This window comes from Trichechus manatus, unplaced genomic scaffold, assembly GCF_000243295.1.
Source record: "Trichechus manatus latirostris isolate Lorelei unplaced genomic scaffold, TriManLat1.0 scaffold00184, whole genome shotgun sequence".
In the NCBI taxonomy this organism is placed as follows: domain Eukaryota; kingdom Metazoa; phylum Chordata; class Mammalia; order Sirenia; family Trichechidae; genus Trichechus; species Trichechus manatus.
The window spans coordinates 81424-104995 of record NW_004444120.1 but is presented as its reverse complement, the minus strand read 5'-3'; the positions used below and the strand labels follow the sequence as shown (position 1 = coordinate 104995).

Here is a 23572-nt window from a genome sequence, read left to right as displayed (position 1 = left end):
GGCCAACTTTCCAGGATACAGAGCAGGATGGAAAAGAGTGGAGAATGGTATCTAAAGGGACAAGATAATAAAATCAAGCACAAGAGTAATACTTTTAGATCCCTTTGTTACAGTGTTCAATGTAAAATTAATGGGCACAAATTATCCAGTGAAAACATTTGATATATCTGGACACTCATTAGCCTTGCATGTAATTCCTGCCTCCATGTTCTCTAGTTCTTCAAGCTAACCAAAGGGACTTTAATTTGTTGAACTGAAGAATTAATTGGATGATGCTTAGTATTCTGCTAGGGCCCTTCTTAAACTTTGTCTTACATCAAGGGTGAAATTGAATAGTTAATGGACTGCTGTTATTTAAAATATGAAAATAATTTTAAAGATTTACAGTGAGATTGACAGTTTATTGCTCAAATTCTCTCTCACCTCAGACTTACTTGGTGTTGTGGATTGATTTGCATCCCCCAAAGACAGGTCTTAGCCACTGGTATCTGTGAATATGACCTTATTTGGAAATAGCATCTTTACAGATGTGATTAGTTCAGTTAACATGAGGTCATACTGCAGTAGGGTGGACCCTAATCCAGTGTGACTAGTGTTCTTATTAAAAAAAACAAACAAAAAAAAAAAACAGAAGAGACACAGAGACAGAGATGCAGGGAGAAGATGGTCATGCAAAATGGAGGCAGAAATTCGAGTTATGCTGTTACAAAGCAAGGAATGCCTGGACTGCCAGAAGGTAGAACAGGCAGGAAGTATTCTTCCTCTAGAGCTTTCAGGGGGCCTCTAGCATGGCCAGTACCTTGGTTTTGGACTTCTAGACCCCAGAACTGTGGGAGAATAAATTCTGTTGCTTTAAGCCATCCAGTTTGTGGTACTTTGTTACAACAGCCGCAGGAAACTAGTGTATTTGGCATGCCCAATTTTTAAAAAATCTTTTTAATGTTTTCTCTTATGAGACATACCAGGAAGATGCAGCTCAAAATTATAGCTCTGTTATCCATTCTGTACCTCTATCATGTACTATTTCATAACTTCTAAAGAACTATCATATTTTCTCATATGCAAGCACTGTCCTATCCCTCAGGTGACTTATTTGTGCAGATTGTGGATATTCACAAGTTGTGACCAGAACTCCAAAAACCCTTTTCTTTAGATAGATAGAAAGACTATCCTGTTTGCTCTTAAAATAAAAAAAGTATTTAAGATTTTTTTCCAGGTCTGTGGCAAAATTGCAAATGGAAGCTCATGTATCACATATCTAGATATTCAAAAGCTATTAAAGCTAGCAAACTATTAAATGAAATGGTCTAGTCTATCTAACATTGTAATATGGTCACATGTGTTAAATTATTGTTATTATGGAAATATTGCAAACCCTGTCATTTAAATTATGATTTTTTAAACCATCTTTGAAAGCAATATCTTGTTCCATACAGTATGTCTTAAGTCCTACTCTCTCAGATTTTTCAACTTTGAGATACTTTAAGGAAAAAAAAAAATAACAGTATAGAGTTCAGTTTATTCAGACTTTCTTCAGTTGAGACGATACCTTGATCTATAGTTGCTACAACATAGTCATTCTTATGGATTGAATTGTGCCCCCCAAAAACGTGTGTCAACTTGGCTAGGCCAAGATTCCCAGTATTGTGTGATTGTCCACCATTTTGTTATCCGATATGATTTTCCTGTGTGTTGTAAATCCTACCTCTATGATGTTAATGAGGCAGGATTAGATTCAGTTATGTTGATGAGGCAGGACTCAGTTTACAAGATTAAGTTGTGTCTTAATTCAGTCTCTTTTGAGATATAAAAGAAAGAAGTGAACAGAGAGACATGGAGACCTCATACCACCAAGAATGAAGAACCAAGAAGGGAGCGCATCCTTTGGATCTGAGGTCGTTGCGTTGAGAAGCTCCTAGACCAGGGGAAGACTGATGACAACGGTCTTCCCCAGAGCTGACAGAGAGAGAAAGCGTTCCCTTGGAGCTGTTGTTTTTGTTTTTAGCTGCCATCGAGTAGGTTCCGACTCGTAGCAATCTCATATACAACAGAATGAAACACTGCTCGGTCCTGCACCATCCTCTTAATCGTTGTTATACTTAAATCCATTGTTGCAGCCACTGTGTCAATCCCTTGGGGCTGACACATTGAATTTGGACTTCTAGCCTCCTGGACTGTGAGAAAATAATTTTCTCTTTGTTAAAGCCATCCGCTTGTGGTATTTCTGCTATAGCAGCACTAGATAACTAAGACAGTCACTAAGAAAATTAGGTTTGGGACTATTTGTAATCAGTCTTCTTCAGATTCATCCAAACATTTTCCTTCCTATTTTAATTTCTTGCCAATGTGTGAGTACCATCAAAACCATGAATTGAAACATGAGGAGGAGGAAGAAAAAGAATGCTCCACTCTTTGGGGAAGCAATGCCTAATTATGCAAGAAACGATTGCATTCATGTCCTCCAAGAGGATACTCTGAAGCAATGCCCTTCTCCGACATCAGCAGAGGAACAACCAGCAATCTTTCACAGCAGTAGCCCTGTGTTGTGGACAAAGAGCCAGAGAAGTGGAGAAGTTTTCCTGAGGGCTGAACAATGTTTACCAATAAAGCAGATGGGGTCTCTAGAGAAGCAAAACCAGTAAAGTGTATGTCATGGATTGAATTGTGTCCCCCAAAAAGATGTATCAATTTGGCTAGGTTATGATTCCCAGTATTGTATGATTGTCCAGGATTTTGTCATCTGATGTGATTTCCCTATGTGTTGTGAATCCTATCCCTATGATGTTAATGAGATGGATTATCGGCAGTTATGTTGATGAGATCTACATGATTAGATTGTGTTTTGAGGCAATCTCTTTTGAGGTATAAAACAGAGAAGCAAGCAAAGAGACAGGAGGGCTTCATACCACCAAGAAAGCAGTGCCAGGAGCAGAGCAAGTCCTTTGGATCTGGGGTCCCTGGGCTGAGAATCTCCTCGACCAGGGGAAGACTGATGACAAGGACCTTCTTCCAGAGCCTACAGACAGAGAAAGTCTTCCCCTGGAGCTGACACCCTGAATCTGGACTTCTAGTCTACTAGACTATGAGAAAATAAATTTATCTTTGTTAAAACCATCCACTCATGGTATTTCTGTTATAGCAGTACTAGATAATTAAGACTGCATATAAATATATATACATAGAGATTTATATCAAAGAAATGACTCATGCAGTTGTAGAGGCTGGAACATGCCAAGTCCGTGGGTCAGGCTGGAGGCCTCTCCTGATTCACATAGCCCCAGGGGCTGGTGAACACAAGACTGGCATGTCAGATAGCAGGGCTCTTGTTTACAGGCTGCAAAGACCGAGAATCCCAAGATAGGCAGGCAAGACAGCAGGTAAGCTGTTAGCTCAAGTCCCAAGAACTGGAGGTCAGACAAACAGGAGCCAGTGCAGGATCCAGAGTGAGAAAAAGCCCATGAGCCTTGCCAGAAAGTCCACCTATATTGGATGCAAGCCACATCCCCAAGGAAACTCCATTTCATCTGATTGGCTACTCACAGCAGATCCTATCATGGAGTTGATCACATCATCATACGACTGCCAAACTACACCATAACTGCCAAACTGCTGAGAATCATGGTCCAGCCCAGTTGACACACAGCCTTAACTATCACAGTGGGCCATAGGTTTGTCTGTGTCAGCATGGCGAGCCCTATGCTGAGTGACAGGAGTGGCCATGTGCTGCTGATTTTATTTTAAAAAAAAGTCTTTTGTTCACTTTTAAGTTTTAGAAGAGAAATGTGAGGAGAAGTTGGATAAAATCTGAATGTATTTGGTGCTCGATGGTGGGTAGGGGTGTGTGAGCACTACTGAGTGGTGAAGGGCATAAAATGAAAAAGATTCATGCAGTGTAGACAAACCCGTCTTCCTTCACTATATTGCCCAAATCTGACAACAGCGCCACAGGAAAGTGAGGACTGTTTTGTAAAATAGCATAGGCCTGCCTTTGAGTGTTTTATAAATCCTCAGTGGTGATGATACTAAACACGAAAGCTCCATTTAGGTATTTGCTACATATTCTATTTATTGGATTTTTTTAAGCCCTGTGCCTTAGAGCTCAAGCTGGTGGAACCAAATTTTGTATAGCTTAGAAGCAAAAAACCACAAAACAATGAAAGAAAATATGTCTTTATTTGCATGTTAGCAAATGTGAGTTCAGGTTTTGTTTCACAGTCATCTATGAAATATTTCAGCCTATGGCGAGGTCATAAGTATTTTAACTGGAACTCAGCAGACCAATTGGAGAAAAACAAAGATATCATATGAGCACCTATGTGTCCACTGACTAGCAAACTTTGGAGATTGCTGACCTAACATTGGGCCCACCATTAAGAAATAAGAAGGAGAGGAGAAGGCGAAGGAAGAGGAGGAAAAAAAAGAACGTAACTGTACATTCAAGGATATAAATAGCATTTTTGATCAGGAAATCATCAGCAGTGATGTTAGACTCTGAGCTTCCTCTGTTCTGACGTGGAAAGTGCGCTGCAGAGCATCTTCACCCTCCTAGTAATTGCAGATTTCATAATTGGGAATGTGGGCAACGGATTCATAGTACTGATAAACTGCATTGACTGGGCCAATAGAAGAAAGCTCTCCTTAGTGATCAAATCCTCACTGGCTTGGCGCTCTCCAGAATTGGTCTGCTCTGGGAAATGTTAGTAAGTTGGTTTGGATCTCTGTATTATTCTGCCTTATTTAAGACTGGTCCAGGATTAAGAATGATTACTTTTACCTGGATAGTTACCAATCATTTCAGCATCTGGCTTGCTATGAGCCTTAGCATTTTTTATTTGCTCAAAATTGCCAGCTTTTCCAGCCCTTTTTTTCTCTACCTAAAACGGAGAGTTAAAAAACTGATTGTGATGATATTGCTAGGAAGTTTAGTCTTCTTGTTTTTAAATCTGATACAAATAAATGCATATATTAATGACTGGATTCATGTACATAAAAAAACACAACTTGGAATTCCAGAATAAGAGACTCTGCAACATTATCAGGGCTAACCACACTCACAAAGACTATCTTTACACTAATACCATTTACTGCAGCCCTGGTCTCTTTTCTGCTTTAATCTTCTCCCTGTGGAAACATCTCAATAGGTTGCAACTCCATTCCAAAAGACCCAGAGATCCCAGGACCAAGGCCCACATAAATGCATTGAAAACTGTGATCTCCTTCCTCCTACTCTATGGTACTTTTTTTTCTGGCCCATCTGATAGCACTGATGTCTCATATACTTCAAAACAAACTGCTCCAGATGCTTGGCCAGGTTATTGGAACTGTCTATCCACCAAGCTATTCATTTATCCTGATTCTGGGGAACTCTAAGCTAAGGCAGGCCTCTCTTTGTTGCTGTGGCTGCAGAGGTAGGGCTGACAGATGAGAAACTCACAGTTCCACAGACCATTCAGAAGTAATTTTGTATGTTCCAGGTTAAAATAAAAAAAAAAAAAAAGAGGAGCTGTTGAAAGATATTTATACTTCCCCAAGTTTTTCCATTGAGAAGGTCATTGTAAATTTTTCAAATGTAAATCTAGAACAACGTCTCACCTAAGTTTATTACATACACATGAAGTGCATTTATACATTACCAAGAATTTGAAACTTATTTTGGAAAATCATTGATAGATTCCATTGCAGTTTAAAAATTTGTACCACAACACACTTAGATGTTAATATCTGGACCTCCAACCTTTTGGCTGGTAGCGGCCCTTCAATGTTAAATCAAGAACCAGAAGGGAATTGTAATTTCCTATTCTTAGGAGCCCTGGTGGCGCAGGGGTGAAAGAGATCGACTGCTAAATAAAAGGTCCAGGAGTTAGAAACCACTAGCAGCTGGGCAGGAGAAAGATGTGGCAGTCTGCTTCTGTAGAGATTTACAGCCTTGGAAACCCCCTATGGGGTCTCTATGAGTCGGAATCCACTCAAATGCAGTAGGTGTTTTTTTTTTCTACGTGCGTTGAGATCCCATAATAAAGGAGACCTATCACATGTTTACTGGAGGAGTCCATTAGGTGGTGGAAACGGTTAATCTGGAGGTGATTCGAACGACTAGAGGCTAAAATCAGCTTCAGCAGAGCAGAGAAATAGAGTATTTGGCAATGATAAACCTCCCCTCTCCCTCTTCAAAAAAAAAAAAAATCAAACTCATTGCCCTCGAATTGATTCCAACCCATAGGGATACTACAGGACAGAGTAGAACTGCCCCATAGGGCTTCCAAGGAGCAGCTGGTGACCTGCTGGCCGTTTGGTTAGCAGCCGAGCTCGTAACCACTGTACTACCAGGGCACCGGGGCGAGGATAGAAATGTTCTGCATTTGTGCTGTCCAGTACGGTAGCCATTAGTCACATGTAGCTACCGAGCACTTAAAATGTGGCTAGTGCCACTGAGAAAGGGAATTTTTAATCTTATTAAGTCTAATTACTTAAAATTTAATTTTAAATAGTCAAATGTGACGTGACTAGTGGGTACTGTATTAGATTGCACAGATATAAATTCTTCTTGGCTCGTATGCCTGGGACCTGGGATAAAAAGATTTCAAATCTGGGCTCTGCTGGGACCGTTGACAATAGGACCTACGTGCGGCCTCTCCATCTGGCTTGGGTTTGCACACAGCATTTTGGCTAGAGGATCGTTGGACTACCTACATGGTGGCTTAGGGCTCAGGAGGAAGTGTTCCAGTGATCCAGGCGGAAGCTGCACGGCCTTTTATTACTAGCTTCAGAATTTCCAGTGTCATTTGTGAGATTTTTTAATTTGTTGAAGTAGTCAGAAACCATGCTAGATTTGAGGAGAGGAGACAGAGACTCCAGATGTCAACAGGAGGCGTGTCAAAGAATTTGTGACCAAGTTTTAAAACTTCCAAAGACTTTAAAAGCTATTGGTGTAACATTAGAGAGGAGAATTTCTGAATTTTCTTAAACATTAGGTTTGCATTGGTGAGGCTGGCAATAAAGACATATGCTGATCACAAATTTTAGATATCTACTGCATTTTCTAGATTGAGGCTTTAGGTTCCTAGTTCAAAACCAAGATGAATGAATCAAAATATAAAAATTTTAGGGAGTGAATGACATTGTAAAACAATGAAAGAAAATCTATGTCCATTTTGCATGTTAACAAATGAGGATTCAAATTCCAATGCAAAGCTTTGAATGTAAAATGTAACCAGTGTGAATAGCCGCAGAGAATATAATATCTGCCTTGAAAATTACTAGCTGATATTCTTGAGAAAAATAGGTGTAGTTTTTACAATTTCACTGAAGACCTTTTTTGGGAGTACAACTGAGACTTCCCAGCCTTTGCCAGAAGCCATCAATAAAACAGAAAGAAGCCACGCATTGAACATTATGGCTTTGGGCACAGAAATCGGTAACAACACAGCCGTGAACAATCAGTCGGTGTTGTACTGAAGGCGGATATCAGCTATTAACAGACATGTCAAGTATAGTAGAGACTCTGTTTATGATCATTTCTGTTGTAGATTTCATATTGGGGATTTTAAGAAATGGTTTCTTTGTCCTGGTTTACAGCATTGCCGGATCAGGAACCGGAAAGTCTCCTTGATTGATTTTATTCTCACCTGCTTGGCCAGCTCCAGGCTATGTCTTCTGTGGGTGACAATTTTAACTATTGGTTTCAATGTGATTTATGAGAAAATATTTTACCGTAGGACTCTAGGGGTAACTTTTAACTTCTGCTGGACAGAAATAAACTATTTCTGCACTATTTGTACCACATGCCTCAGTGTCCTCAATTTCCTCAAGAGAGCCAAATTCTCTCATCCTGTTTTTCTGTGGATGAAATGGAGAATTTACAGGGTGCTTTTCATGATGGTTCTGGGGACAATTTTCTTCTCCTGCATGTGTCTGCTTTTGAAGGAAACATTAATTAATAGCCAGATGGGCAACCAGTTAAAAATGGAAAGAAACTTGCCGTTTACCTTTATAATGACTATGTATGATTTCTTAACTTCTCAGATTCTCCTTAACATGGTGTTTTTCATCCTCTTTGAAGCATCACTGACCTCCTTCACCCTTTTAATCCTGTCTTTATGGAGCCATATGAGACAGATGAAGCTCTAGGGCATAGGTTCTAGGGACCCTCACACAGAGAGCCATATAAGAGCTCTGAAAGCGATGATTTCATTCCTCCTTCTCTTTGTTACGTAATATTTGAGCACTCTTTTGCTAATGTCGACCTATCCTATTTTAGACAGTAAGATAGCAAAGATGTTTGCTACTGTGCTAGTATTTTTCTATCCCTCTGGCCACGCGTTTGTACTGATATTTTTGGAACGAGCCAACTGAACCAGGCTTCTCTCTGTCTTGAGAAAGCTGAAGTGTGCGTGAAAGGAGGGAAACCCTCATTCTCATAAGCATGCCTGATCTGAGTGGTGATGTTCTGAGGGAAAAAAAGGAAGAAAAAGAAACAAAGGAGGGACTCCAAATATGTTATTTTCACTTATCTTTTCTTCTCTCATTACTTTCTATGATGTATTACTGATCATTTCTGAAAATACCTGCCTGATTAAAGTTAAAAGAAAAAGATTGCTTGTCTGCATTAGATACAGACATTATGTATTTAATAGCAAAATTATAATACATTAATATTGTATTTTACATTAGGCACTATAAAAGACAGATTATTTCATTTTTAATTTAATTAATCTGTTGGATAAACATACATGAATAGAAATACAACAAGGTTTGCACTATGTATTTATGTACGTGTATCAATGTGAGTGTATAAGCAGATTTACATGCACAAACATACAGATTTAATACCTAAAAATGAGAATTCAACTAATCATTTAAAACTAGGATGGAGAACCCAAATGAAAAAAGTAAACATGGCCTGCAGTTTAATAAAAACTTCATTTGAAAATATGAAAATAAAGTCAATTGAAATTAACATGTCATTAAGAGTTATTTCTAAATATAAGCCCTGTTCTATAAATGTTTTCATTTGGAAGCATTAAGCAAACCTAATCATCAAAAATGTTATAACCAGCAGATCAAGACTCTAGAATCTGAATCTTTGGAACAAAAATTAAATTTTACTCAGCTGGTTATCTGAGCGGTGCAAATGGTTAATGCGCTTGGCGGCTGCTTTGGGTTGGAGGCCATCCGGAGCACCTCAGAAGAAAGGCCTGGTGACCTACATCTGAAAAATCAGTCGTTGAAAATCCTATGGAGCTCCGTTCTACTCTGACACCTATGGGGTCACCATGAGTCAGAATCAACTCGATGACAACTGATGGGTTACCTGTAGAAGGAAAAAAACAAGAAAACAAAATGTCGTCGAGTCGATTCTGACTCATAGAGACCCTTGGCAATGGCATGTATTAGAAATTAAGTGGGATTCCACAATATGGCAGCTGGAGACTATAGAATCTCATTTGATGACAGTCAGTATGCTAAGAAAAAAGAAAAATGAACATCTCAAAGAAATAAATTACAGACAAGTCAGATTAAAGAATTAAATTTAACAAGAATGCCGCCTCTTTTATAACAATATAATCAGGGAGCATTAAAAAAGCAGGACAGAGAAAAGTATAAAACAGCATGTGCCAGGAAAATATTAAAAATGGAACGATTGGGAAGAAGATTTTGAAGAACAATTATGATACTAATTGTCTAAGAAAGGAAAGAGAATATTGCAAAGAAATATTGTAATACTCAGCAATAAAGTTAATAAATAATATTCAACATTACAGAAAATAAAGAGTCAATTACATCAAATCAGTGAAATAAATGATAAACTCTAGAAAAATAACCTGGATGTGGCTGGTCTAAAATAAAGAGATTTTAAATGGGTAAGTAAAAGTAAAACATTTGGAAAATAGTTCATGGGATTCCCATGTGCAAAGAGCCTGATCCCTTTTGGACAGGGGTTCCCAACCAAAGGTGACTTTGCTAACTAGACGACATTTGGCACTGAGCCCTGGTGGTGCAGTGGTTAAGTGCTCTTATAAAAAATACAATAAGGGAGCACGTGAAAAAGCAGGACAGAGAAAAGTATAAAATAGTATGTGCCAGGAAAATATTTAAAATGGAATTATTTGGAAGAAGATTTTGAAGAACAATTATGATAATAATTCTCTAAGAAAAAAAAGTTGGCAGTTCAAACCCACCAGCCAGTCCGTGGGGGTAAGACATGGCAGTCCACTTTCGTAGAGATTTACAGCCTTGGAAACTCTATGGGGTGGCTCTACTCTGTCTTACAGGGTCACTATGAGTCAGAATCATCTCTATGGCAAAGGGTTTGGTTTTTGGTTTAGACACATTTTTAGTTGTCACAATTGATGGGTACCACTGGCATCTAGTGTGAGGTTGCCAGAATTAACAAATAAAAATACAGGACACTCAGTTAAATTTTAATTTCAGAAAAACGGCAAATAATATTTTAGTATAAGTATGCTTTGAGATAAGTACAGTATAAGGTATGTCATGTTATAATTATGTTATCGTAGACCAATCTTAAACCCAGGGACCTTGATAATTGGACAGATAGACAATGCCAATTCTTCATTGCTTATCTGGAATGCAAATTTAACTGAGTATACTGTATTTTATCTGGCAACCTTGCAATGACAGGGATACTGTACAGGACAGCTCCCCAAAACGCATAGGGCAGCCCTAACAACAAAGTATTATCTGGACCGAAATGTCAATAGTACTAAGGTTAAGAAATCCTGCTTTACGATGATATAAAAATGAAAAGCACAGGCTCAATAATGGTGGTTACAACAGAAAAAATAAAATTAACACTCGACGTATGACTGTACTCATACTCTCTGACTTCCTCATCTCTAAATCATCCAACTTCCCATCACAGGGCTCCCTGATATCTCCGCATGTAGGCTCAGTTCACGCTGGCTCCCAGTTAGGCCTTACGTTGAGACAGGAAGGATTTGGACTGCTCCAGTCTACGCCACTGCCAATTACCCAGCTCCTCCAGTTAAAGCACCTTGACAGTGACAAGTTCCCAAAATAGAATTTCTCTTTCTGAGTTAGAGAATGGAAATCCTCAAAGCTATGTCCTTGTTTATGGGTTTTTGGCATTTTCTAGCTCCCATAATTTTGTAGGTAGATTGTTCTTGACAGTCTTCTCCTGGGGACTGAAGCTTGTTTGAAATCTTCTTCCCAAGAGTGGACTGAGCTAAGTGAAAATGGAAGCTTGGTTAAACTGGAAAGACTCCCCCTTTATAATCTGCCCAAGACGGGTTTCGGAACAAAACAGCTATTTCCAAGGAACGTGAGCAAGAATGGAAATCGACTCTAAAATAGGCTCCTCATTCCATTTTTCATTTAACGGACAATGTGTAAGACATCATTTTCCAGACTGTCCCATAGAATGCACACTCCAGACATATTTAGGCTTGCTAACCATATAAAGAAGAAGCCCTGGTGGAGCAGTGGTTAAGAGCTCAGCTGCTAACCAAAACGTCAGTGTTTCAAACCCACCAGCTGCTCTGCAGGAGAAAAGATCTAGCAATCTACACCCATTTTGGGTCACTATGAGTTGGAATCATTCAACCACACATGACAACAATCACGTAAGTATCATATTGTGTAGATCTGATGAACATACAACTGGAATCTTCGTTCTCAGGCTGGCTGCCTTATTTGACAGATTATGGGTACCCTGCCAAAGACACCAAAATCATTAACTCTCTAATTTAGTTACTTTACTTTATCATAAATTTATATGCAGGGATGAAACTGTAAACCCACTACCTGATAACTAAATGCTAATGGAGGAAGAACAGGAAGGGAGAGATCAGGGGAAAGTAACCATTTTAATACAAGTGAATGAACACTCTCTCCTGAGAAATCAACCTGAATTCAGGAGGAGCTATAAAAGAAGCTGGAACACTAGAAAAAGAATCTAGCACACTTCAGGAGGATGCCTATTTCTTTTCTTTCTCAATGTGATTCACATATTCCCATCCCTGTCCCAGTGCTTTTTTTTTTTTTTCTATTTTAATATGTCATCGAGTTTTTGGTGAAAGTTTACACAGCAAATTAGGCTCACATTTAACAATTTCTGTACATATTGTTCAGGGACATTGTTTACATTTTCCACATTGTGTCCACAATCTCCGTATTTCCGTCTGGTTGTTTGGCTTCCATGAATCCAGTTTCCCTGCCCCCCTGACCTTCTGATCTATGCTTTAGGGTAAATGTTGACTATTAGATCTCATATAGATGACTTTTTTTAAAAAGGAGAACAGATATTGTTCATTTTACAAGCCAATCTGTTATTTAGTTGAAAGGTGACCTCCGGGAGTAGTTTCAGTTCAAAATTTAAAGATGATAATCTTGGGGTTTCCTCTAGTCTCTACCGGTCCAGTAAGTCTGGCTTTTTTTTTTTTTTTGGTTAAGAATTAGAGTTTTGTTCTACAATTTTCTCCCATTCTATCCAGGACCATCAATTACGCCCCTAGTGAGACCAGTCTGTAGTGGTAGCTGGGCACCATCTAGTCCTTCTGATCTCAGGATAGATGAAGCCATGGTTTGTGTGGGCTATTAGTGCTGTAGAGTATTGTCCTCCCTCAGTATCCGAGGAGGATTGGTTCCAGGACTGCTGCGTATACTGAAATCTTAGGATGCCCAAGCTCCTTATATAAAATGGCATAGTATTTGCATATAACAAATGTACATCCCCCATATACTTTAAATCATCTCTAGATTACTTATAATCCCTACTATGGATTGAACTGTGTCCCTCTAAAATGTGTGTCAACTTGGCTAGGCCATGAGTCCCAGTATTGTGTGATCGCTCACCATTTTGTCAGCTGATGTGATTTTCCTTTGTGCTGTAAATCCTACCTCTATGATGTTAATGAGGCAGGATTAGAGGCAGTTATGTTAGTGAGACAGGACTCAATCTACAAGATTAGGAGGTATTTTAAGTCAATCTCTTTTGAGATATAAAAGAGACAAGCAAGTAGAGAGCTGAGGGACTTCATAGCAGCAAGAAACAAGAGCCAGGAGAATAGCACATCCATTGCACCCCAGGTCCCTGTGCTGAGAAGTTCCTAGACCAGGGGAAGATTGATGATAAGGACATTCCTCCAGAGCCAACAGAGACAGAAAGCCTTCCCCTGGAGTTTATGCCCTGAATTCAGACTTCTATCCTCCTAGACTGTGAGAGAATAAATGTCTCTTCGTTAAAGCCATCCACTTGTGGTATTTCTGTTATAGCACCACTAGATAACTAAGATAATACCTAATACTATGTAAATGCTATGTAAATAGTCGTTATACAGTACTGTATTGTTTAGAAATAATGACAAGAGGCAAGGTGAACAACTCTCAAAGGAGTGCTAGAGAGAAACTGAGGACCTGTGAAATGACAGAAGGCAACAGCAGGGTATGCCTACACATCACTTCATTCGAGTGGATTCAGCTTTGCTTGGTGTGTGGCAAACTCAAGTATTGCTTTTTAGAACTTTTTTTTTCCAAATTTTTTTTATTTTTATTTTTTAATTTATTTGTATTGTGCTTTAGTTGAAAGTTTACAGAGAAAATTAGTTTATCACTCAACAATTTATATGCATGTTTTTGTGACATTGGTTGCAATCCCCACGATGTGTCAACACTCTCCCCTTTTACGCCCCATTTGCCCATTTTCATCTGTCCATTTCTTCCTGTCCCTTTCTGCCTTCTCATCGTTGCTTTTGGGCAGGTGTTGCCCTTTTGGTCTCATATACTTGATTGAACTAAGAAGCACGTTCCTCACATGTGTTATTATTTGTTTGATAGAGCTGTCTAATCTTTGGCTGAAGGGTGAACTTCAGAAGTGGCTTCAGTTCTGTGTTAAAAGGGTGTTTGGGGGCCATAGTCTCAGGAATTCTTTTAGTCTCTGTTGGACCAGTAAGTCTGATACTTTTTTTGTGAATATGAATTTTGTTCTACATTTTTCTCCTGCCCTGTCTGGGACATTCTATTGTAATTCCTGTCAGAGTGGTTGGTGGTTGTAGCCGAGCACCATCTAGCTCTAGGCTCAGACTAGGGAGACAGTGGTATTTGTGGTCCATTAGTCCTTTGGACTAATATTTTCTTTGTGTCTTTGGTTTTCTTCATTCTCTTTTGCTCTGCATGGGATGGGAACGGTAGATGTATCTTAGATGGCGGCTCACAAGCTTTTAAGACCCTAGACGCTATTCACCAAAGTTGGATGTAGAACTTTTCTTTATGAATTAATGAGCTCAAACATAGCAATGATTGTGACAATGGCACAGGACAGGGAAGTGTTTCCTTCTGTTATACATAGGGTTGCTATGAGTTGGAAGTGACTCAACAACACCTAACAAAAACAACAACATGCCAATTGACTTAGATGACTCCCACAACCATGGTCCCCAGTCCTCAGCCTCAGTAACTCAGTCCCTCAGGGTGTTTGGATGTGTCTATAAAGCTTGGATGACTTTGCCTTGGTCAAGTTGTGCTGACTTCCTCTATGTTGTGTACTGTCTTTCCCTTCCTGAAAGTTAACACGTACTTACTATCTAGTTAGTGATTTCCTCTCCCCAACCCTTCCCTCATTCTTAACCATCAAAGATTTTTTCTTTCTGTGTGTAAACCTTTTCTTGAGTTTTTATAATTGTAGTGTCATTCAGTATTTGTCCTTTTGTGCTTGACTTACTTCACTCAGCATAATGCCATCTAGATTCACCCATGTTGTGAGATATTTCTTGGATTCAACATTGTTCTTTATATAGCATTCCATTGTGCATATGAACCATAATTTATTTATGCATTCATCTGTTGATGGGCACTTAGGTTGTTTCCATCTTTTTGCTATTGTGAATAATGCTGCAGTGAACATAGGTGTGCATATGTCTATTCGTGTGATGTCTCTTATTTCTCTAGGATATGTCATAGCAAAATTTTTTTCCCAGTTTGTAGGTTCTCTTTTTACTCTTTTGGTGAAGTCTTTTTTTTTTAATTATTGTACTTTAGATGAAGGTTACAGAACAAACTATCTTCTCATTAAACAATTGGTATACATATTGTTTTGTGACATTGGTTTCCAACCCCATGACATGTCGACACTCTCCCCTTCTCGACTTTGGGTTCCCTATTACCAGCTTACCTGTCCCCTCCTGCCTTCTAGTCCTTACCCCTGGGCTGGTGTGCACCTTTAGGTCTTGTTTTGTTTTATGGGCCTGTCTAATCTTTGGATGAAGGGTGAACCTCAGGAGTGACTTGGTTACTGAGCTAAAAGGGTATCTGGGGGCCATACACTTGGGGCTTCTCCAGTCTCTGTCAGGCCAATAATTCTAGTCTTCTTTTGTGAGTTAGAATTTTGTTCTACATTTTTCTCCAGCTCTGTCTGGAACCCTCTATTGTGATCCCTGTTAGACAGTCAGTGGTGGTAGCTGGGCACCATCTAGTTGTGCTGGTCTCAGTCTTGTGGAGACTGTTGTAGTTGTGGTCCATTAGTTGGTAAAGTTTTTTGATGAGCGTAAGTGTTTAATTTTTAGGAGCGCTCAGTTATCTAGTTTATCTTCTGGTGTTTGTGCATTGTTAGTTATGGTTTCTATCCTCTTTATGCTGTATATTAGGGCCCTAAACATTGTCTTATTTTTTCTTCCATGATCTTTATAGTTTTAGGTTTTATATTTACGTCTTTAATCCATATTGAATTAATTTTTGTGTATGGTGTGAGGTATGGGTTCTGTTTCATTTTTTTTTTACAGATGGACATCCAATTTTGCCGGCACCATTTGTTAAAGAGACTATCTTTTTCCCGTTTAATGGATTTTGGACTTTTGTTAAAGATCAGCTGACCATAGGTGGATGGATTTATGCCTGGGTTCTCAATTCTGTTCCATTGGTCTATGTGTCTGTTGTTGTACTAGTACCAGGCTGTTTTTTCAACCATGGCTGTATAGTAGGTTTTGAGATCAGGTAGTGTGAGACTTCCAACTTTGTTCTTCTTTTTTAAATAATCCTTTTCTTATCCAGGGCCTCTTTCCTTTCTATATGAAGTTAGTGATTAGTTTCTCCATCTCATTAAAGAGTACTGCTGGTGTTTGGATCAGGATTGCATTATATCTGTAGATCTCTTTGAGTAGAATTGACATTTTCACAATATTGAGTCTTCCTATCCATGAACATAGTGTGTTTTTCCATTTATGTTGGTCTTTTTTGGTTTCTTGCAGTAGTGTTTTGTAGTTTTCTTTGTATAGGTCTTTTACATCCCGGGTTAGATTTATTCCTAAGTATTGTATCTTTTTAGAGGTTATTATAAATGGTATTGTTTTCCTGATTTCCTTTTCGAAGTTCTCTTTGTTGGTGTATAGGAATCCAACTGATTTTTGTATGTTTATCTTGTATCCTGATACTCTGCTGAATCTTTCTATTAGTCCAGTAGTTTTTTGTGGAATCTTTGGGGTTTTCTATGTATAGGATCATATCATCTACAAATAGGGATAGTTTTACTGCTTCCTTTACAATTTGGCTGCACTTTATTTCTTTTTCTTGCCTTATTGCTTTATCTTGGACTTCCAGCACAATGTTTAACAGGAGTGGTGATAAAGGGCATCTTTGTCTTGTTCTTGTTCTCTGAGGGAATGCTTTCAGCCTCTCTCCATTGAGAATGATGTTGGCTGTTGGTTTTGTATGGATGCCCTTTATTATGTTGAGGAATTTCTCATCTATTCCTATTTTGTTGAGAGTTTTTATCAGGAACAGGTGTTGAACTTCATCAAACGCATTTACTGCATAGATTGAGACGATCATGCAATTATTTTCTTTTGTTTACGTGGTGGACTACATTGATTGATTTTGTAATGTGGAACCACCCTTGCATACCTCGTATGAAGCCCACTTGGTTGTGGCATATTATTTTTTTGACATGGTACTGAACTCTATTGGCTATGATTTTGTTAAGAATTTTTACATCTGTATTCATGAGAGTTATTGGTCTGTAATTTTCTTTTTCTGTGGTGTCTTTGCCTGGCTTTGGTATCAGGGCTATGCTGGCTTCACAGAATGAATTTGAGAGCATTCCTTCCTTTTCTATGCTCTGAAATAGTTTGAGTAGTACTGATGTGAGCTCTTCTATGAATGCTCGATAGAATCCTCCAGTGAAGCTGTCTGGGCCAGGGCTTTTTTTTTTTTTTGGGAGTTTTTTAAATTACCTTTTCAATCTCTTCTCTTGTTATGGGTCTGCTGTTTTATCTCAGTTTTTGTTAGTTTAGGTAGGTATTGTGCTTCTAGAAATTTGTCCATTTCTTCTAGGTTCTCAAATTTGTTGAAGTACATTTTTTCATAGTATTCTGTTATGATCATTTTTGTTTCAGTTGAGTCTATTGTAATGCCCCCATCTCATTTCTTATTTGGGTTATTCACTTCCTCTCCTGTTTTTCTTTTGTCAGTTTCACCAGTCGTTTGTCAATTTTGTTGACCTTTTCAAAGAACAATCTTTTGGTATTGTTGATTCTTTCTATTGTTTTTCTGTTCTCTATTTCATTTATTTCTGCTCTAATCTTTATTATTTCCTTTCTTCTGGTGGCTGTGGGCTTCTTTTTTTAATTTTTTTAATTGTACTTTAGATGAAGGTTTACAGAACAAGTAGTTTCTCATTAAACAATTAGTACCCATATTATTTTATGACCTTGGTTAACAACCCCATGATATGTCAACACTCTCCCTTCTCGACCTTGGGTTTCCTATTACCAGCTTTCCTGTCCCTTCCTGCCTTCTAGTCCTTGTCCTGGGCTGTTGTGCCCCATTAGTCTCATTTTGTTTTATAGGCCTGCCTGTCTAATCTTTGGATGAAGGGTGAACATCGGGAGTGACTTCATTACTGAGCTAAAAGGGTGTCCAGGGGCCATACTCTCGGGGTTTCTCCAGTCTCTGTCAGGCCAGTAAGTCCAGTCTTTTTTGTGAGTTTAATTTTGTTCTACATTTTTCTCCAGCTCTGTCTGGGACCCTCTGTTGTGATCCTGGTCGGAGCAGTCAGTGGTGGTAGCCAGGCACCATCTAGTTGTACCGGACTCAGTCTGTTGGAGGCCGTGGTAGTTGGGGTCCATTAGTCCTTTGGACTAATATTTTCCTTGTATCTTGTTTTCTTCATTCTCCCTTGCTCCCGAAGGGGTCAGAGCAGTGGCGTATCTTAGATGGCTGCTCACAGGCTTTTAAGACCCCAGATGCTATTCACCAAGTTAGAATGTAGAACATTTTCTTTGTAAACTGTTATGCCAATTGAGCTAGATGTTCCCTGAGATCATGGTCCTGTGGGCTTCTTTTGCTGTTCTCTATGTGTTCAAGTTGCAGAGCTAACGTTTTGATTTTGGTCCTTTCTTATTTTTTGATGTTTGTGTTTATTGCTATAAATTGACCTCTGAGCACTCCCACAAGTTTTGGTATGATGTGTTTTCATTCTTATTTGGTGCTAGACATTTTTTTATTCCCTTTTGATATCTTATATTACCGAGTTGTTTTTGAGCAAAACATTATTCAGTTTGCATGTATTTGATTTTTTTCCCTTGCTGTTCATGTTATTGATTTCTATTTTTATGTCATTGTGATCAGAGAGAACGCTTTGTGTTATTTTGATGTTTTGGATTTTGTTGAGTGTTGCTTTGTGGTCTATAATGTGGTCTATTCTGGAGAATGCTCCATGTGAGCTGAAAAAGAATGTATACTTTGCTGCTGTTGAGTGCAGTGTTCTGAATTTGTCTATGATGTCTAGTTGGTCAATTTTGGCCTTTAGATCTTCTGTATCTTTGTTGAGTTTCTTTCTAGATGTTCTGTTCTTTATTGAGAGTGGTTGTTGAAGCCTCCCACTATTATTATGGAACTGTCTATTTCTCTTTTCACTGCTGTTATAGTTTGTTTTTTGTATTTTGGATCCCTGTTGTTGGGTGCATAGATATTTATTAAGATTATGTCTTCTTGGTGGATTGTCCCTTTAATGATTATATAATATAATGTCCTTCCTTGTCTTTTATGGTTGATTTTGCCTTAAAGTCTATTTTTTTTGAGATTAGTATTGCCATTCCTCCCCTTTTATGGTTACCATTTGCTTTATATACTTTTTTCCATCCTTTGATTTTTAATAAATTTATGTCTTTGTATCTAAGGTGTGTCTCTTGTAGACAGCATATTGATGGATTGTGTTTTTTTATCCTTTCTGCCACTCTCTGTCTCTTTATAGGTGCATTTAAACCATTTACATTCAGTGTGATTATCAGTAGACATGAATTTATCACTGTCATATTGTTGTGCTTTTCTTGTGATGCTGCCTTTTCCTTTGTTTCTCTTACTCTCTTTTGCTGAGTTCCTTTTGTTTGTAGATTTTCTTTTCTTTTTTTGTTATTGTAGATTTTGTGTTTACTGAGACTATGTTTTTCTTTTTTTTTTATTGTGTTGAGTAGCTTTGTTAACTTTATTTATGGTTACCTTGCAATTTACCCTTATCTTCCTAAATTTGACCATATCTTTTATTACTTGATATCACCTTGACTTCCTCTCCATTTGAAAGTTCTGTACCTACACTGTTTATTCTCTCTTTTATTGTTTTAAAGTTTTGTCATTTACAGATGGACATCTCTGTTTCCCTGTTTTAAGTCTTTTTGCTTTGTTTTATTATTGAGAGTTCTTTACCCAGGTTGGTATCTGGCTCATGCTGTCCTGTGTCTTAGACTCCAGCTGTTGTCTGAAGTTTTTGGTTTTCTAACCAAGGGGCTCCCTTGAATATTTCTTGTAAGTTTGGTTTGATTTTTTCAAATTTCTTTAATTTCTGTGTAGCTGGAAATGTCCTGATTTCTCTGTTATATTTGAGACATAGTTTTGCTGGATATATTGTTCTTGGTTGGCTGTTTTTTCTTGCAAGGTTTTATATACATCATACCACTGCCTTCTTGCCTGCATAGTTTTTGTGGAGTAGCATCTGGGGTCTTAAAAGCCTGTAAGCAGCCATCTAAGATAGTCCACTGGTCTCACCCCTTCAGGAACAATGGAGAATGAAGAAAATAAGACACAAGGAAAAGATTAGTCCAGAGGAGTAATGGACCACAGCTACCAAGGCCTCCACAAGACTGAGTCCAGTACAACCAGATGGTGCCCGGCTACCACCACTGACTGCTCTGACCGGGATCACAACAGAGGGTCCCGGACAGAGCTGGAGAAAAATGTAGAACAAAATTCTAACTCACAAAAAAAGACTAGACTTACCGGCCTGACAGACTGGAGAAACCCTGAGAGTATGGCCCCCGGACACCCTTTTAGCTCAGTAATGAAGTCACTTCCGAGGTTCACCATTCAGTCAAAGATAAGACAGCCCCATAAAACAAAATGAGACTAATGGGGCACAACAGTCCAGGGACTAGAAGGCAGGCAGGGACAGGAAACCTGGTAATAGGGAACCCAAGGTTGAGAAGGGACAGTGTTGACACGTGGGGTTTTAACCAGTGTCTAATGAGAAACTATTTGTTCTGTGAACCTTCATCTAAAGTCCAATTTAAAAAAAAGTTTCTTTGGGAAAAACATATTGCCCACCAAGTTTTCTGAATTTTTTAAACTATGTCTTATTTGCATTGCAGCAATGTACATGGTTAGTGGTAGTGCTAGGGTTGCTAGTTTTACTTACATGTTGAAGTGTTTCACTATAGTGAACCTTGGTATTTTGAGGTTTCTATTTTGCAGTTCAGATTTGTAAATCCTATAGTACAGTTCTTTGGAAGAGGAGATATTTCCAAAAGAATGCAAAATAATCTACGCTTTTATTTACATGTTAGCAAATGAGAATCTGGTGGTTCCATCATGTCTACATAAGGAATGTTACAGTTTATAGCTGACATCTGGGCTAAGACTGAAAATTCTTAGCAGAGATGGTTGGAAATGTTCAATGACTGTTGTTGAGAGTGGTTCCACAGTCCTATTGCAGATTACTGGGCTTCACAGCTTAAAAGAAGAAACACAATAAAAACAAGGAGAGAAATACTACTGCATAATCAAACATAAGATCTATGTCATTATCCAGTAAGTCATCTGGAAATCAGTCGTTCAAGAAATCACAGATCAGAGTTTTCTCTTTGCAGAAATCTGGAGAACGTTTACATAATCGTAACAGGTGGGGAAATTATAATAGGAATTTTGGGGAATGGATTCATTGGATTCACAAATTGCAACGCCTGAATTAGAAATTGGAAGGTGTGCTTGGTTGACTTCATTCTTACTAGTTTGGCCTTCTTCAGAATCAGTCAATTGTGGCTAACAACCGTTACTATGTTTTCAACACTACTGTACCAGGAATTTCCTAATATTAGGCAAGGACAATATATTTTTACTAGTAGCTGGATACTGACCAACCATGGGAGCACTTGGCTTGCTACATGTCTTACTCTCTTTTATTTCCTAAAGATTGCCAATTTTTCCTGTCCCTTTTTCCTTTGGCTAAAAAGGAGAATTAACGAGGTGGTTTTCACGCTTCTGCTGGTATCTGTGCCCTTCCTGTTCATAACATTTCCTTTGCTATATGGTTTTGATGCCTCCTGGTATAATAGCAAAGACAAATATGAAAGAAATATAACTGGGTTATTCAGTGTGAGTAAAAATAAAAATTTAAATGGTATAATTATCTTTGTTGTTGGGTACCTCCCACCTTTCTTTGTTTTGTTACTTTGCTTTTTCTTGTTACTCTTTTCTTTGTGGAAACGTACAAAGCACACTGAGCTCGATGTCAGGGATTCCAGGGACCTCAGTAGAGAGGTCCGTTACAGAGCAATGAAAACTGTGTTTTCCTTTCTTGTGCTCTTTGCCATGGACCTGTTTGCCTTTTTCACGTCATTTTGGGGGCATGTTTCTCCATGGAAAAACTGGTTATGATGTTTGTTTTTATGATAGGAACTTCATATCCTTCGGGTCACTCATATGTTGTGATTTTTGGAAACAGCCAAATGAGGAAAGCCTTCTTGGGGATTCTTTGGCACCTGAAGCATGGCCTGAGAGGAGAGACACTTCCCTTTCTGTGTGTGTACCGTGTCACTGAGTATTGTTTAAATTCTTCCCAGACCCGGACACTTCTAATCTAGTAACATGAAAAAAGATTTTTTTAAAGAAGAAACATCACCTGTCTAAGCAGGTAGAACTTTTATATTAAAAAAAAATGGTCTGGAAATAAGTCACATTCTAGTCACACAGCTCTACAAAAGAGGGACGTTGTTGTTAGAAATTTAACAAACATCATTGAAATAGAAGGTACGGGTATAAGAAGACTTAACAACGAAAAAAAGAGAAGTAGAAAAAAAACTAAAAAAAAAAACCTGAAAATCACCAGTCATTAGTACTGAGTCATTCATACAAGTAAGGATGTTAGAATTCGTGGATGAGGTTAACATTAATCTGCAAAGTATACTCTCGTTCAGGGATTCACAGTTCATTAATGTACTATATCAACTAACACCGTTCACTGGATCTAGTTAACATCTTGTCTCTGTAATAAAACACATTAAGCGATTTATTATATGTTTTGGTGATCTTTTACAAAATTCCAGATTCTGTGTTAGATAACAAGATGACAAAAATAAGTAAGAGCTGCTCCTTGTATTAAAGCACTTACAATATGTTCATATTTTAATGGAAGAGACACTTGCTCTTCTCATAACTATTTTCTCAGTGAGTCGGAATCGACTTGATGGCAACAAGGTTTTTAACGTCCTTCTATCATTACGAATGAATAGTACAAGGTTCTTGTAGAAATGTACCCCCATTTCACTTGTCAGTAAGCACAAACAGAATAAGGCTGTCAGAGACAGATACTGAGAGGAGGCCACAAAGGGAAAACACAGGTTTAAGAAAATTTGAAGTGTTTGTGAATATTTTTGTTGCTAACATAACTGTAGAAATGAGATAGTCTAGAATTCATTGAAGCCACTAAGTTCATTGACGCAGTGCAGTTGCGACTGCTGGAAATGTGATTATAATAGCCTATTGTATGGTCTAAGGATGTGGCGCTATCACATCTGGGTATACAGGAAACAATATGGGCCATATATTAATAATTGCTGAATGTGAGTGATGGGTACATCAGATTTACTATATAATTTTATCTAATTTTACTTGTTTGAAAATTTCATAATAAAAAATTAAAAGTTATTAAAAGAATTATTCTTTGTTTATATTTCATTTTTTCTATCATAAAATATAAATATGAAAGAGAAAAATACATTTAGAGTCAATAAAGCAATTAATTTCTTATAAATGTTTAGTTTTCTAAGTTACCAAAAGGGAGTTAATAGCAGGAAAATGCCTGAAGATTGTTTTTTACCGCAGCTTATCTTTCTATACACAACCCCAAGCCCTACCTGTCAGCTTACCTTAAAGAGGGATCCTTCAGTGAAATGCACCACCGGGTTGCTAACGTAGACAAGGATACTGTAGTACACACAAAAATTCAGATTTAGTCACCTTTTTATGCCTTTCTACCCAAATGAAGACATTACAGGCAAGTTGGTGAGATCTCGAATAAGTCTGAAATAGTGCTATCCATCTCAGGTCTAGAAGG

At 38.2% G+C, this 23572-nt stretch overlaps 1 protein-coding gene across 1 annotated transcript; it reads left to right on the top strand.

Moving 5' to 3' along the window:
* Positions 1 to 676: 676 nt before the first annotated feature.
* Positions 677 to 5425, top strand: LOC101345580 (taste receptor type 2 member 13). Its single transcript, XM_012558746.1, is given in 6 exon segments — positions 677 to 736; positions 4489 to 4636; positions 4639 to 4989; positions 4992 to 5096; positions 5099 to 5238; positions 5240 to 5425. Coding segments are annotated over 6 exon segments (990 nt in total).
* The last annotated feature ends 18147 nt before the right edge of the window (positions 5426 to 23572 follow it).